Below are 15823 nucleotides of genomic sequence, written 5' to 3'. Positions count from 1 at the left end.
AAACTGCCCCCCCCCCCCCCCCCCCTTTTTAGATTTGTCTGGGGGAAACACCAGGAATGATGTGGCACAGAGAGAAGGTAATTAGAAGTGGGTGGTGTGGTTGGGTATATCTACAGTTGACCCTGGGGCCTCAGTAAACCTCTGATAAGCTTGGGGTCATTCCGCCTGAGAAGGGATGGAATGTGGATGGTTCAGTAACACTCAACACTGACTCCAGCAACACTGATTGCCTGGCTGCAATATATTGTAAAAACCTAAAAGGCAAACTAGGATAACACAGACAACAAAATATATTTATAAAGGGTTACTACGTTAATAGATTTTATGGATCAATAAGAAACACTGTTAGGACCCTCAAAAAACAATGTGAATAAACAGATTCCCAGAAGAGAAAAACACTGATTGCTATTTAACTCTCGGTAGCAAACAGGAAGTCAAATAACATTACCACTACCAAATTAACAAATGTTTATTTAAAGTCATACTATTCAGCACTGGTGATGATGGTGCAAGTAGTTTCTCTTTTAATAATAGCAAGTTCATAGATAGCTGGACCAGCCTCACTGCTCCAATCCCCTCCCTCCTTGTGAAGTAGATACAATTATTCCCATTTTGCCAATGCAGAAATTAAGATACAGTGGTCAAGAAAGTCACATGGCTGATGTGTGGTATACCTGCTTCACTGCAGGTAGAAGTATAAATGAAGGGGCACCTGTGTGGCTCAGTCTGTTAACCGTCTGACTTTGGCTCAGGACATGATCTCCTGGTTGGTGGGTTAGAGCCTGTCTGGCTCTGTGCTGACAGCTCAGAGCCTGGAGCCTGCTTCAGATTCTGTCTCCCTTTCTCTCTGCCCCTCCCCCACCCATGCTCTGAGTTTCTCTCTCCAAATTAAATAAATATTAAGAAAAAAAAAAGTGTAAATGAATATGAAGTCTTGCAGACAGGTAGTTTAGAAACACATACCAACAATTTTAAATTGTTACTTCCTTTTTATCTAGTAATTCTACTTCCAGGAATCCACCCTAAGAAAACCACCAAGATGAATTGTTTTGTTTTCCGCTGCACATGTGAGATGATAGCATGTCCATTATGATGCTGGGCTGCTGTTGCGTCATAATGTGCGTTTCGTATGTGGCATGACAGTGGGTGCGAGTTCATAATAAAACGCTAAACAAAAAGAAGTACAAAAAATACCTATACGATATGTATATACGCATTGTAACAGACCGTGATTTTTGTGGGTTGTGGGATTGTGATTTTCTCGTTATCTTTTTCTGTTTTTACAATCAGCACTTATTAATTTTATAATCAGAAACAAAGCCTAGGTGTCTTCCAGTTTGTGTGTGTGGCTGATGCTGTTCCATCGCGCGCGGGGCGGCGGGGACCCTGCCGCAGGATCTCCTGAAGACAGCCGCGCCGGCCCCGAGCCAGGGACTCTAGCGGGCCTTCGCAGCCCTGCAGCGGGAGGTTACTAAGCCAACAGGTGGCGCCACCCCGCCCGAAGCGCGAGTTCGAGAGTCCTTGGGAGGGTGGCACGGGAGGGCAGGACGCGGGTAGCCCTCGCCAGCAAGTGTCGCCATGCCGCCAGCGAAGAAATTCTCCTACAAGGTCTCCTGCGCTGGCTCGCCATCCAAGCAGTCCAGGTGAGCCGGGGATGAGGTGGCCTGGGGCCGCAGGACCTCCCAGGAGGGGCAGGGCCCGGTTGGGGCCGGGGCCCTGCTGCTGCCCCCAGGAGCCCTAGGAGCCCGAGAGCCAGGCTGGGGTCTGGGCTTGCTCCGGAGAGGTGTCCGGGGACGGTGGCTTCCTCAGTAACCTGCCGCCCAGCGGACCCTGGCCTGACCCCCACAAATGCCCCGGTGCTCAGTGACAGCCCTCACCGTCACGCACGACCCCTCCACAGGGCCTCCCGCCTGGCCCAGGACTCCATTTTCTCACTCAACTCCTCGCTTTCGACCCTCCGCTTGCGCTCCATCTCTAACCCGGATGAGTGGGACCAGAAGGCCCTAGGGAGCTACTACGAGTTGTTCGCGGCGGCGCTGGGCAACCTGGAATGGTTGCGGTTCTGTCTGAGTCGGCACGGCGAGGAAATCCCAGCGGATGACAAGGTGAGGCCTTGGAGCCTGGGGGCAAGAACTGAAGTCCTCTGCACCCATAAAAAACTCCTCACATAGTTGTTCTCTGGCAAAGATCTGTCTATGCAGCATCCGCAGATGTCCTTGTCTGTGTAGATGGTCCTAATTCACCTTGCTACTGTGGGAGAGCCATTTGGGGATAGCCAGCAAGGGTACGACGGTAGGAGGTGGGAGTAGGGGTGGGGGGTGGCAACGGAGTGTGAGCAAGGGGTCCCTGGGGGTCAGGGAAGAGGGATGGGTAATCCTAAGGAATTGCCCTCTAGGTTAGGTCATGGGCCCTGCTCAGTCTCCTGCCCTCCTCTGGTCTCCACAGGGTTTTACTGCCATCCACTTCGCAGCCCAGAATGGCAAGCTTACATGTCTGCAGGCCTTGGTAGAGGAGTATAAGTTTCCTGTGGACCTGCCCACCAACAATGGCCAGACACCCCTGCATCTGGTCATCCACGGGGACAACAAGACCATGACCCTCCCCTGCATTCACTATCTGCTTAAGCAAGGGGCGGCCCTCAACACGTGAGTCCAGCCTGTGTCCAGAAAAGAGTCTTGGAGCCTGGGCAGATAGGAACCCCACTTCCAGGTAGGCAGATCCACGCAGGACAGGCAGAGGGCTGTGGGGTGACAAGGATTGGATCTCACAGAATGCAGCCAGCGAGCCCATGTGGTGTGCTAAGGAGATCAGGCTCTGGGAAAGGACAGCCCTAGTTTGCATCCCAGCTTTGCCATCTGCTAGCAAACGGCAAGACCTCAGGCAAGTCACTCAACCCTTGGCCTCGGTGCTCTCGTTCCCAAGCTTGTCGGTACACTAGAGTCACCTGTGGAGCTTCAAAACTACCAGTGCCTGTGTTCCAATCAAAGGCTGAAATTGGTATGGGGTGTGGTGTGGGCCTTGGAAAGCCTGAAAGATCCCCAGGTATTTCCAACTTGCAGCAAAGTTTGGTAACTGTTTCCTAGTGTTTTCAACTGAAATTTGGGATGACATGAGACTATTGTGATAATTGAGGAAATGTATGGAAAGCGCATGGATAGCATATGAGAGACTGCACTCATTCATATACAGAGAGCCAAGCCAGAGTTGAAGAATAGATCAGTGAAGACACAGAAATGGTCCCTGCCCTTATGAAGTTGATATACTAGGGCAGGAGCAGACAGTAAATTAACTAATAAATGATCAAAATGACAATGTAGTGAGTGGTTACATAGGAAACGAACAGGGTGGTGGGTTGGTGAGTAAAAGGGACAGGGAGAGAATCCATCTTGGAAGGGGAAGTCATCTCTAAGAAGATGATATTTAAATTGCAGCCTGAAAACTGGGAGCAAGCCAACCATGCAGAGAGCCAGGGAAGTGTCCCAGGCAGAGGGAATATGATGTGCACAGATCATATGCTGGCAAAGAGTGGGTCAAGGTCAAAGTGTGAGGTTGAGGAGGAGGCAGGGCCCAGGTCATTCAGGCCTTGAAAGGCCAGGCAGGGGTAGGGACAGGAGGGCTGACCGACTTATGAGCCAGTAAAGTTAGTGTCTCTAAGCTCCAGGCAACCCAGCTCTTCTTCCAGCAGTACTTAACAGTAGCATATCCATATAATCAGACTTTTATCATTCATTTAGTCCACACCCTCCTTCTACAGTAGAGGAAACTGAAGCTCAGAGAGGAGAAGGGACGTGCCAGAGTCACCCAGTGGGCTGGTGGCAGAGCCAGCCTGGAAGTCAGTTTGCCTGCCTGTCTGATGGGCAGATGCCCTTTGTCCCTCCTCTGCCCTCTTCCCCGCTGGCGGGGCCCTCTACAGTCAAACAGGCAATGGCTCCACACCCCTCCACCTGGCGGCCTCCCAGGGCATGCTGAACTGTGTGAAGGTCCTGGTGCAAAATGGTGCCGATGTCCATGCCCGAGATGCCATGGGCTGCAAACCCATCGACTACTGCAAAATATGGAACCATCGCGACTGTGCCAGGTGAGAGTGTGAGAACCAGCCACAGCCTGCCGGCCCTTCCCCTGGGGCCCTCGCCTAGGAATCTTTGAGAGGAGAGTCTGGGCTGGGAGAGAAGTCGGCTGAGAAGACCCCTGCCCAGGATATTATTCCCAGGGCTTTCTGTAGGGCCTCACTCCTTTGGGTTTGGCATTACCCTTCCTTGCCCTGAGGCCCTGGGTCCTCAGCAAGATAGTGGTGATCAGACCATCAGACACTTTCCTCTCTCACCTCAAATGACAGTAGTTATTCAGAGGGGCCTTGAGCAGCGGGGAATGGTGTCTCTGGTGGCTCCTCCCACCCACATTCAGGCCCTCAGCAGCCAGTCTTCCCAGCCCTGGCTAAAGCTCAGTCAGCACGGGGATGACACCCCCCCACCTTGGCACCAGGTTCTTGAAGGATGCCATGTGGAAACGGGACAAGAAGGACTTTGCTTGTGAGATGAGGAAACTGAAGAGGCTCAAGGACCAGCTGGCCCTCATGGAACAGGACTACCTGACTGAGTATCAAGTAAGGGGTAGGGTGACAGGGGTGCCCGGCAGCCACTGCTATCCAAGCATGTGAGCAGAGGACAAGTAACTCACATGCACAGTTATTTAGGAGAGTGGCTGGTAGCAGTCCTGCCCAGAAAAAGCCTCCTTCTTCCCATCCTCTGAAATTCCACCCTTAAAAGGTCAAAAGTCTTGTTTTGTTTTGTATTAGAAAGCAAATACAGCTTAAATTAACAAGAATTTATGGCATCCCTTCTAGTGCATTCCCTCCTTCTGGATTAGGAGGAAAATCTCTAGTGAAACCCAGGCGCTGCCTATATTGGGATTCACGCTGGTTAAAAAGATCCATTCTTTGGGGCACCTGGCTGGCTCAGTCGGTGGAACAGGTGACTCTTGATCTCAGGCTTGTGAATTCAAGCCCCACACGGAGTGCAGAGATTACTTAAAAATAAAACAACAACAACAAAAAATCCATCCTTTCCAACAGACACTGTACTCTCTGCTAGGAACCAGCTGGACCCTGAGGCTCCAAAGACAAATGAGATGTGGTCCCCACGTTCAAGATGCTTAGGGTCTAGTATGGGAGGTAGGTTATATTCCTGCAGAGAAGAAAGGGTCCAGGAGGATGCCAGACCGATAATGCTTCAGACGATCTTTAAAGATGGGCAGCACTTGGCCATAAGAGGAAGAGAATGGGTAATCCAAAAGAAGAACAGACAGCCCTGTGGAGAGGCATAGTGGTACATGAGAATGCGGTGTATGCTGAGAAGTAGGGGATCGGATAGGAGTTGGAGATTGACAAGCTAGAGATTTGGTAGGGGCTCAGATCCATCATGGACTTGGGCTGGGGAAGAATGGGGGGCGGGGTAGCTAAAGGCTTTTAAGCAGCTGTAATTATATAGGATGAAAGAGTCAGAAAACCCAGAAAGAATATCCTGGGAATCCTAAGTTAAGTCCAAAAGTGGGGAGGGCTTTAGGGCTGGCAAAATCCAGTACTGCTGCTTGGTTCCAGCTGCATTTTTCTCCAGCTTTCTCAACCTACCCTCTTTTGCTGTTGGTGTCACCCAGGCCATGTGTCCAGAAGAGGAAAAGCTCATCTGTTTCTGTGGCTCTTAACTTTCCCAGAAGCACCTTGCAGATCTTCCCTTATCTCTTATTTGCCTCAGCTGGATCATATGTGCATTCTTGCTCCAATGCCTAGAGCTAAAGGAAAGCCATGTGCTGGCTGACCTCAGTCTGGGGCAAGGCTGATGGAATTATTATGATTGGCTTAGTCTAATCAGAGCCTACCTCCCGAGCTGGGTCAATCTCCATACACCTGATTGCTTAGCAACAGTCTGGGAAGTGGGACACTGACACAAGGGGGTGGAAAGGGGGCAGTTCAGTTCTAGTGGAGACATAAACAGAGAGGTAGACCAGGTCATTACCACCCAGTGCAGAGAGCCAGCCAACTATATGCCCCGACAAGGCTCAGCACTTCAGGACACCTGCCCACATCAGCTCCCCTGGTTGCAGGCCTTCCAAACCTTTCTTTCTCCTTCCAGAGTCAAGGATTTGCCTTTGCCCCATCAAACCAGAGGTTGTCTTAGGGCAGGACATATCCCCACTATCAAACTGGGGGCTCCTTTGGGGGTGGAGGCTTGTCTCCCCCATGAGACTTGAGGTTCTCCATAGGGCAGGGACGGTACCTCCCCCTGGAGACCTAGGGCAGAAGCTGTATCAGATTGGTCTCCTCTACGGGAGAGGGTCTATCTGCCCCATCAGCCCAGAGGCTCCTGTAGGGTAATAGGGGTCTCCCTGTCAGAACAAGGGCTCCTGTAAGGCAGGAGTTTCTCCCGTCAGACTTAGGACTCCCCTGGGGCGGCACTGTATCTGGTCAATGACACCTGAGGGTTCCATGGGCTAGAGCCACAGAGCCCCCCTTTCACAGAAGAGGGGATGGGGGCAGCCACGCACGACTATCCTGTACCCTCTGTTGCAGAAAGAGCACCAAATTCTGAGAGAAGCTGATTTCAAGAGGTGGCTCCAGTGCAAGCAGCTGCTCCGAGCCCGATCGCTGACCCGGAGCGCCAAGCGCGAGCCCTGTGCCCCACACCAGGCTATTCCCCTCTCCAAGGCCGCCAAGCACCAGGGATTAAGGCCTCCCAAGAGCTTCTACCCCTCCCCGGAGGCGCGCCTGCGACAGACACCGCTGCCCAAGCTGCAGCCCTTGAGGACACACACATCAGCCTACACACTGCAGCCTGTGGTCAAGCGGCCCAGGTCATGGAATGTCAGCAACAACCCTGCCAGATCCCCCATCACCCAGATCGGCTATCCGCAGGGCGTCCGCATGGGTGTGCATCCAGACCCTAGCTTGGAGCACGACTTCCGCAGCTTCCTCGAGGTGTGGTCTGACAGGCGCAGTAGGGCCCAACTGCGCACAGTGGCCGGCGACCGGGTGGCACCCGTGCCACAGCTGCCTTTCGAGGTGATAGTCCAAGAGCTGTACCCTTCAGTGCGGCCATACAGGATGAAAGTGCCCCAGGGCTTTTGCTCTGTCAGCATGAAGGATGTGCCCCAGAAGCGGCACTTGGGTGATGACAACTTTTGGACTGACGCTCTGGCCATGAACCTGCGTGAGACACTTGATGAAGCCTTCCTGGCAGCTGTGCGGGCCCACCAAGGGCTCCCCTCTCTGCCAGGCCCCAAAAGCCCCCCATAAACTTACTTTGGTAGGCTCTGAACCTGAGGCAGCCCAGTGAAGGCAGAGATGTGGTGATTCACGATGTGGGTGGAGGACAGGGAGAAAAGTGCCCAGAGCCTTCCCACTTTCAAGCTCAGAGATCAGAGCCTCTTCTCTCAACAAAAGCCTAGATCCCAGGTCTCCATTCTCCACAGAGAAATTTCTGGGACCACCGCAGGAGACTTAAGTTAGGGCAGAGGCCTCAGAGTGGGCATCAGTCTCTATCCTGGGCCCTAGTATTATAAAAGTGACACTTTGGCATCCCTACTACCTCCCCTCTCTCCCAGCCCACCAGGAACAAGGCTTCCAGGATGAGGGACCACTGGAAAATTCCGCCTCTGCTTCAGATTAAGTCCTTCAAGGTTTCTGTAGATCAGGGAGGCACACGTGGCATATCTCGGGGAAGGGAGGGAGGACATGTGGCTTCATGTACAGTTTGAGACTGTAAAAGCACTTGCACCTCCTCCAGGTAGCTATCCTGGATCCCCTGCTATCCCCTGTATGCATCACTACAAATCATTCATTAAACAAACATTTATTGAGTGCTTTCTATGTACCAGGCACCAAGCCAGGCACTGATGATACAAAAACTGAAGGACAGCCCCTGCCCTCAAGGAGCTTACAGTCTAGTGGGGAAATAGACAGTAAGCAGGCAAGTAAGCCTAGAGTGAACTGTGTAGTGTGCTGGGGGGAGAGGGGACAGAGCTCAGAGGAAATGAAATCTAAGTTGAGAACTGACAGAGAAGGTCCCCAGGTGAGCAGAAGAAAGGGGAATCAAAGTGGCATCTCTGAATACAGGAGGCTGGGACACACAGTGCAAGGTGGCGAGTGATGAGGCCATAGGTGAGCAGTAACCAGACATCACAAGTCTCACAAGCCATGCTAAGGGGTCTGGACTTTATCCTGAGGGCAGTAGAGAGCCATGAAAGGTTGTAGGCCGGGAATGACTTGATCAACTATATATTTTGGAGACAACTCTGGCTGTGAAACAGAGAAGCAGAAGGCGGCTGTCACAATAATCCAGGTGTAAGCTGATGACAGTGGCAGTGGCTTAAATCAAGAGATGTTAGGAAGGTAAACTTTACATTTTTAGAAACTGGATAGGGGGTGGGGAGGGGCCGAAAGAGAAAGCAGAACTAGAAAGCCGGTTTCTGGTCTGGCTCCTGAGAGGTCTTGGGGCCACATCAGGTGCCCAAAAGAGGCAGGTTTACAGAGTCAGCAACAAGCGCCCTCTGGGCCGTGAGAGTTGTCTGTGCACCCAAAGGCAGCAGAACTATGGTTCAGAAGACCAGGAGGGACATCGGGGCTGGAGTCAACTCTCAATTCCTCGGCAAAAGAGTCCTTGAAGCCATCAGCATGGATGGGCTCCTCCAGGGAGCCCACAACAGAACCCTGAGAAACCCCATGTGCGTGGGGCAAATGGAGAAGCCTGTGCAGGAAACTGAAAGGAACAGCCAGAGGTAGGAGGAAAACCAGCCACAGGAGTGTCAGGGAGGTGCAACTCAAGGAGCTGGGGGTGGTCAGCCCTGACAGATGCCGCAGAGCCCCAGCAGGATGTGAGAGGACTTAGCACAAGAAGGCCACTGGCAACCCCTAGGAGAGAAGCCATATCATCAGGGTGAGGAACAAAGATGTGGACATCAAGGCAGAACAGGGCCAGTTGTTGACCCGCAGTGAGGATGATACTGGCCTCCTTCTTCCACCTTGTCCTCCTTTGTCTGCATAGGATAAAAAGGCCTGGCCATCTCCTCCACACCAAGAAAAAACGAAAATGTGCCACTCCTCTTGGGGAAAGGGAAAGGCTAGCATTTTTAAGAGAACAGGAAATGCTAACGCCAGGAGACGCGGGGCTGTGGTGGGACTTGAGGCAGGATACAGAGAATTTGAGCACAGGGGCCTTCCCCGGCTTAAAGGTACCACATGTGCGCTGTCCGTCTCCGCACTCGCCAGCCTCGCTCTGAGGTAGAGGACGTGGCTGGGAACGGCTCGCATGGGGGCTGCACGCCAAATTGTACGGCTGAGTACTTGCAAGGCACTGTAGCTGGAGTGCAAAGTCAGCACACCCTGGTCTGTGCCAGGATCTGGCCCGCCTTCTTACAAGACTGAGGTCATCTCCCTAGGAGCCAAGAGCACACAGAAGAAAGGGCCAGCCCTCGTGTGCTCTTAAGAGTGACAAACCACTTCTTCCCTCAGTCCCAGTTCTTAAAAATTAGGCTATAGCCCAGGCTGTCTGGAGGCCAACTTCTATTTTGTTTCTCCTTGGGCCTGAGACAGAATTTGGCCAGAAACCACTCCCTTGCCCCAGTGGAAGACTTACAAGTAGGATATTGCAGATATTCTGAAAATCCAACCCAGTCCCAAACTGTGCCTCTCTGACCCCAGTTGTGGCAGCCATGGAGCCACAGGTAAAGAAGAGATGGAAGAAAAGGGAGGGGGCATGTGAAAGGCTGCCTCCACCCCACTCCCCTGATCCGGCTCAGCTCCTCAGCTCTTCATCTCTGCTCATTTCCCAAAAAGGGCCGTGAGAGCAGTCCCTGTGGGAGGGCAAGGTCCAAACCCAGAAAAGGAGCCGCTGGAACAGAAAAGCCAGTCCAGTCCAGGGCAGAAGATCAATAGGAAGAAAGGGAGATGAACTTTCAGGGTATTAAGGCAAACAGTGCCACCTAGAATCTTTATTCAAATGGGAATCAGCACTTGGACAGAAATCACAGTTCAACAGCAAAAACTATTTCTCTTGGAAGTGCCAAGCCACGGCCCCTCCCCATGGCCATCTGCCCAGAGAACTTATCCCTATCTGCTTTCCAGCGTCACAGCCCCTGCTCTGCCTGCCCAGGCTGAGCCAGAACCTCCTAACCCCTCACAGAAGTGGGCAGGAGGGTCACAGGGAGCTCAGCTTCCACATAACCAGGTGGACCACAGCCTACTGGCCAAGCAGGCTCTTCCATCCCCCTGGTGCCCTCTGAGGTCACAGCCTCTAGCAGCGTCAGATCTGAGCGAAGCTGAGCCCCTCGAGGAAGGTGGGGATGAGGGCTTTAGGGAGAGTCAAGGGAATGAGGGCCAGGGCCGGGGGAAGGTGCCTTCCAGGTTCACGGCCCCCACCTAGTGCAGAGGCCCAGCGGCCTGACTCTCCTGATCTTGCTCCCACATCCCCTCCCCAAGGGGGTTCAGTATATCTTCTGACGACTGGGTAGAATGGCCTCTTTGATGAAGGAGAAGACAACCAGGATCCCTAAGCGTTTGCCCCGCTTGCCTTTGGTGAAGTAATTGGAGACCACGTCATCTGTGGAGACATAGGCAGGGAGATGAGTGTGTGTGTCTAAATGTGAACACGGCTCTCCCGACCTGGAGCCCATGGGTCTCCACCACAGGGCTGGGCTCTGGCTCCCCACGTAGACTCGGCTCTTCCTGGTGTCGTCCCACCAAGACCCCTGACACACCCCTTCTCACCTCCTGGCTGCATGGTGGAGGGCAGGATGTTTTCCCCCGCCGACAGTGACACAAAGAATGCAAACGGGATTATCCACAGACAGAAAGTGAAATAGGCCAGGACCTGACAACAAGAGACACTGAAAAGAGGGTGCCCCAGAGGTGCCGAGGGTGGGGCGCAAATGGTCACCATGTATCTTACAGAGGCAGTCAAGGGTGCACAGAAGGCCCCACACCTGATCTCTGAAGGAGGCCAGGGCCCAGGAAGCAGAGACAGGACAACCTCAGACACGGAGATAATTCAGTGGGGCGAGGTAAAGGCTGAGGCTGACCAAGTGTGTCCACAATCCCCAAATCCTGGTCACTAGGATGAGCAACTCCTCTGAACTAAAGGAGGCAGATGGATGGCAAAACCACAGCTGACCCATGTTCCCCCCAACAATGACCTTGTTCTTCCCGGGGGTCTGGCCTGCAGCAGCAGGGTGTGGAGGGGCCTGAGGGGAGAAAGGCTCGGCAGGCTGCTGGGAGGAGCCGGGCTTCAGGACTGCAAGCTGCCCAGCCCCGTGACATCTGCATCAGACGAGGCCACCCTTGTGCCCCATCCTGATCTCAGGTGATCCTGGGAGAACCAAAGGACTCCCCGTGGGAGAGCAGTGTCCTCCCCACCTCGGCCAGAGTCTTCTGCGCTCCTCATCCACATTGCTGTCGAACATCATCAGGACTAGATTTTTAAAATGTGTTATCCCTCAAGAGACTGTTTCAAATCATAGCTAAGTTCACAAAGCAAATCGTCCAAGTCCATTTTATCTCCCCTTGTCCTGCTAATTGTTCGACGTACTGAACACTTCTTACCTCTGAGAAAGGATAATATTCCTCTGCAAAAAACTGAAACGCTAGGTAGTGATTCACCACCACTAGCCCTGTTGAGGGAATGAAGAGTCAGTCAGTTTGGGGGGAATAACATAAAGCTAGACTCTTAACCTTCAAAAGGCCCCTGGGAGTGGGGAGCCCTGAGTCTTAGTCCTGATTCTGCACCCATCCCAGAGCATGGCAAGCACACTACCCTCCAGAACTCAGTTTTCCATCTGTTAAAATGGGAGCATTAGCTTCTGCCTGCCTGCTGCAGAAGGCATTTATGAGCAAAATTAGAATGCAGGTAAGAAAGCTCTTTGAATGGTTTAAAAATGAGACTTGAATGTTACATAATTGAAAGCACTGTAACAATTAACCTGGTTTTAAGTGGACGTGAGTCCTGAAGAGTGCTCTCCGATGGGCAGTGGGTGCAGTAAATCATGGATGTGCAGGTAACATACTCCCAACAGATTCTTCTCTGAACTGGGCAGCAGGGAGAGGGCCTCAAATAAAGAGGCTCGCTCTCCTCAGGAATAAAAGGGCACAGTTTGCTAGGCACACTTTTAGGAGTCCTCCAAATTCTGGGGTAAGGGGTCCTTCCTCATTCTGTCCCAGGGTAGGGCTCACTGGTCTAAACTAGTATGTCCTGGAATGACACCCCCTCCTTATGGAGGGAGAGAGGACATGCAGATTCTGGGGATGGGTTGCTCGGAGACAGGCGCCCTGCCTGTTCTCATGGTGAGGTGAAGGACAGGCACCAGAACACAGCGCCTCCTCACACTGAATGCCCCGCACATCCACCTCACAGCCCACTGCCACGTCTTGCTTCTCTTTCCTCCTCTCTTGTGTCTCCCTTCCTAAGGGAGGCCACGCCTAGCCATACTCTAGAAACTAGGGGGAACTGGAAGATAGATGGTGCCCAATGCCCACAAATCTTCAGACAAACTCTCTCAGGCATCTAAAGGCCAGGCTGGGGGAATGACAAAGGGAAGCCGGGAGGGCCTGCTACTATAGGGGATGGGGAGGCTTCTATCCCCTGCGAAGATGCAGAAGGGGCCTGGTCTCCAGACTCCCCGCACCAACCCCCACTGAACACATCCCCTGGTGGACTCACACCACAGTGCTCAGGGAAGAGGCCAGTCCTAGCTTTAACGCTATGTCCTCCTTGTGGATAATATTCTCTTTCCAGATTGTCCCAAGGAAATAGTAAAGCAGCCCTAAGCAACCCTCAATTACATCTCATATCCTGACCAAAGGCTAGATGACCAGTGATGGCTAATGGGAGAAAAGGCAATCCTAGTAACCAAACACTTCCCAGAATCTTTTCCGGGAGTATAATCGCCTACTGTGTGTCACCTGAGACCATTGTCTTTGAACAGACTGAGAAGCTAAGGCCAGAGAGGAGAAATGACTCTCAGGACCAGAAAGTAGTGCCAGGTCAAAACAGAAAGGTCAGGGTCCTGCAAACACATTTGTCTACCCCAAGGCAGGTGCCTGCAGGGGTCCCCACAGACCCCTGTGTTAATCAAGACGACTAGCTGGTAAGCTTCCTGCCTTGCCAAGGTGGGGCTTTGGGCTTTTCCTGGCCAAGTGGTTTCTTAGGGGCCATAACTATGCAGCAAATTCACCTTTTCTCCCTTCTCAAATTTACTTCCCTGGGAAAGCCATCCCTGTCTGAGTGTCCCACCCCTACCATCCCTTTCCCCAAATTCTAGTCACTAGAGCAAAAGTTCGCTCAAGGCTCCTCGAGTGTGAGCACCCCATGTTTCCAATCAGCCTGGCCTCCTGGAGGACCTCCGTGGTTTTGCCTCTTTTCTCTATGTCCCCATAGTGCCCTGGACTGAGCTGGGCACACACAGCCACCCCGACTGCCTCCCCACCTCTGCCCTCTCTCACCGCATGAAAGGATGAAGTTAGGCGAGGTCAGCATGATGAAGGGGAAGGTCTGGAGGAGGCCAAAGTAGACAAGGTTGGTGAAGAGGCCCACGCCAATCATGAAGGTGGGGAAGCGCTCAAAAACGTAGAGGCCAATCAGCACAGCCGTGGAGAACTGAAACAGCCAGAGGTACACAGTGCAGAGAGCCTCTTCCAGGCAGCCTTCTGGGTCTCCTTAACCCCCAGCCCACTCCGGGGAACACTAGGTTCATGCTTCAATCTCCTGTTTCACAGTCACAGGTCTGGCCTCCCCACCTTGTCTTTCAGCTCCCAAAGGGTGGCATCTTTTCACGCCATTCTCAAAAATTTGACATCAACCCACAGTAAAAGTAAAATAGTTTACAGATCAAAGTTCAAATTTCAATTCTAGTCTTTTCCATTTTCTTTAAAATGCTGATCATGACCTACTGAATTGATTACACAACCCAATAATGAATGACACCTGCAGTTTGAAAAAAAAAACACTGGTCTGAAGGACTTCTAGCTGTTGGCACTTAACAAATGGTAGTTGGTAGAATGAAGCTCTGATTCCCGCAGCAACACCCAAAACAAGCTAGGCCTCTGAACCCAGAGCTGAGAGCTATGGTCTTGTCTCCACTACAGACCCTCTACCCCAAGCCAGGCCCAGAGTGGCTGCTGACACCAGGTGACTTGAGCAGCACTGGGCTTCTCCTGTCCAAATGTGCCCCATGCCCACCCCTCCCTAAGGCTGGCAGGAATCTGAATGCCAGCAGGCACTCTTGTAGCTCTGACATCAATGGCAAGGACTGTGTCCTCAGGAATGGAAGGCTTCCATGAAACCTCGGGAGAGCAGGGAAAGTGTCTTCCTCTTAGGACAAGTCACTTGATCCAATCAGAAAGAAGGCAACGAGTACTCCAACTCAAGTATTCAAAACCGTCCTTAGGTCCTTCTTAGTTCTAAATGCCACAAGCAGAGCAAGGGGCTACTGACAATGGAAAATAACCAAGCAAAGGCCGGGCCATGGTGCTGTCAACAGAGAACACACCCAGCTGTCATGTGAAGGAATGGAGAATAGGGTCTGCAGTGAAGCAATGCCACTTGGGGAAGGAGGTGAGGGAATACCTGTTCCTGACAGCACACTCAGGAGCCCGGGTGCAGGTGGAGCACCCTCCGGAAACTGCAGGAAACAGTCTCATCATCCATGCCAAACTTTCCCCACTTCCACCTTTGGAGGCAAGGCGAAAGTGGGGAAATCCCAGGGAAAGCTGGCACTTACCCAGATCATGTATTTTATGATCCTGCTGGTGGCCACCGTGTATTCTTCAATCAGTTCTGCCAGGTAATAGAGTCCAGCGGCTGAGGGGGGTTGAGAAGAGGAGCAAGCAGGGAGAACGTTAGCCAGAGTCACTCCCACCATCCGGGTCGTTCCTCTCTCTGCAGCTGGGTCCCCATCAACCCTTCCTGAACTCCAGCACGCAAGGAACAAACCAAACATCTCATGTGGGGTCCTCCCAAGTCTAAAGATGCAAAACTTTGTCAGGGCGACTAAAGAGACTTTACAAAACTGAATGAAAACCTGTATTTGATGTGTCAGCACAATGCTAACTTCTGGTTCATAAAGGAGAAGTTCATTCATTCATTCATTCACTAAATACCTGTAGGCACCTGGTATGGGCCAGGTGGAGGGCTGAGTGATGAGAGTACAGCATAAGACAGACAAGATCCCTTCCTTGACCCAGCGGGGGTTAAGTGGGGAGTAGGGAGGAGAGTCAGACGATCCCAGTGTGACAAGCCCTACTTCCGAGAAAGTAGAGGGCACCACCAAACCCCACAGGGGGCTTCCGTGAGGAGGTGACATCTCAGCTGGGACCAAGAGTAGGAACTAGCCAGGAGAAAGGCTGTCAAGCTCCAAGAAAGTGGGCAGTACAAAGGGCCGAAGGCGAAAGGGCGTCGATAAGCGTCGGGGAAAAGTTTGACTCGGAAGGCCCTCGAGCGGCTGGCGGTGCTCGAGCTCAGGCAAGGGTTACTTGAGTTAGCCACTCCCAGGCAGTGCCGGGGCGGATTTTGTGACACCGAGAAGGACCCGCGGTCCCAAGGGCTGCTGGGGTCAGCAAGAGGGGAAGAACCTGGCGGGACAGGGAAGGAGAAGGATACGAAAGCCGAGAGCACCGGACAGGAGTCCCCCGGGTGGCTCCGGCGCCCCCGTGAAGCTATCCCCGGCCAGCACAGATGCCGGACGGAGCCCGCGCGGACCCGGGTCGTGCCCTCTCACCGACGGCCAGCGTGATGAAGGCCACCTGGATGAAGAGCGACAGCCAGCTCAGCACGTACATGAACTC

The 15823-nt window shown here is 52.7% G+C and overlaps 2 protein-coding genes across 2 annotated transcripts in view; one reads left to right on the top strand and one right to left on the bottom strand.

The window, feature by feature from the left end:
- Window positions 1-1118: 1118 nt before the first annotated feature.
- On the top strand, window positions 1119-7310 carry ANKRD53 (ankyrin repeat domain 53). The gene is made up of 6 exons (XM_077766320.1): window positions 1119-1643; window positions 1901-2105; window positions 2446-2645; window positions 3914-4078; window positions 4483-4603; window positions 6566-7310. The coding sequence occupies exons 1-6, from the start codon at window positions 1579-1581 to the stop codon at window positions 7286-7288; spliced, it is 1479 nt and encodes a 492-aa protein (XP_077622446.1). The 5' UTR covers window positions 1119-1578; the 3' UTR covers window positions 7289-7310.
- A 518-nt stretch (window positions 7311-7828) lies between these two features.
- Window positions 7829-15823, bottom strand: part of TEX261 (testis expressed 261) — an 8345-nt gene continuing 350 nt past the window's right edge. The window contains exons 2-7 of the mRNA XM_077766499.1: window positions 15757-15820; window positions 14761-14840; window positions 13484-13637; window positions 11588-11655; window positions 10757-10859; window positions 7829-10589 (exon numbers count right to left, since the gene is read on the bottom strand). Coding sequence (XP_077622625.1) covers window positions 10474-10589; window positions 10757-10859; window positions 11588-11655; window positions 13484-13637; window positions 14761-14840; window positions 15757-15820 — 585 coding nt within the window. The 3' untranslated portion in view covers window positions 7829-10473. The remainder of the gene's footprint in view (window positions 10590-10756; window positions 10860-11587; window positions 11656-13483; window positions 13638-14760; window positions 14841-15756; window positions 15821-15823) is intronic.

Source organism: Crocuta crocuta, unplaced genomic scaffold, assembly GCF_008692635.1.
Source record: "Crocuta crocuta isolate KB4526 unplaced genomic scaffold, BGI_CrCroc_1.0 scaffold113, whole genome shotgun sequence".
Taxonomy (NCBI): domain Eukaryota; kingdom Metazoa; phylum Chordata; class Mammalia; order Carnivora; family Hyaenidae; genus Crocuta; species Crocuta crocuta.
This window is presented reverse-complemented; position numbering and strand designations above follow the sequence as displayed.

Coding starts and splice junctions, on each gene's coding strand:
- ANKRD53 (XM_077766320.1), top strand. CDS start 1,579: ATGCCGCCAGCGAAGAAATTCTCCTACAAGGTCTCCTGCGCTGGCTCG. Junction 2,106..2,445: donor AAATCCCAGCGGATGACAAG/GTGAGGCCTTGG, acceptor TGGTCTCCACAG/GGTTTTACTGCCATCCACTT. Junction 2,646..3,913: donor CAAGGGGCGGCCCTCAACAC/GTGAGTCCAGCC, acceptor GGCCCTCTACAG/TCAAACAGGCAATGGCTCCA.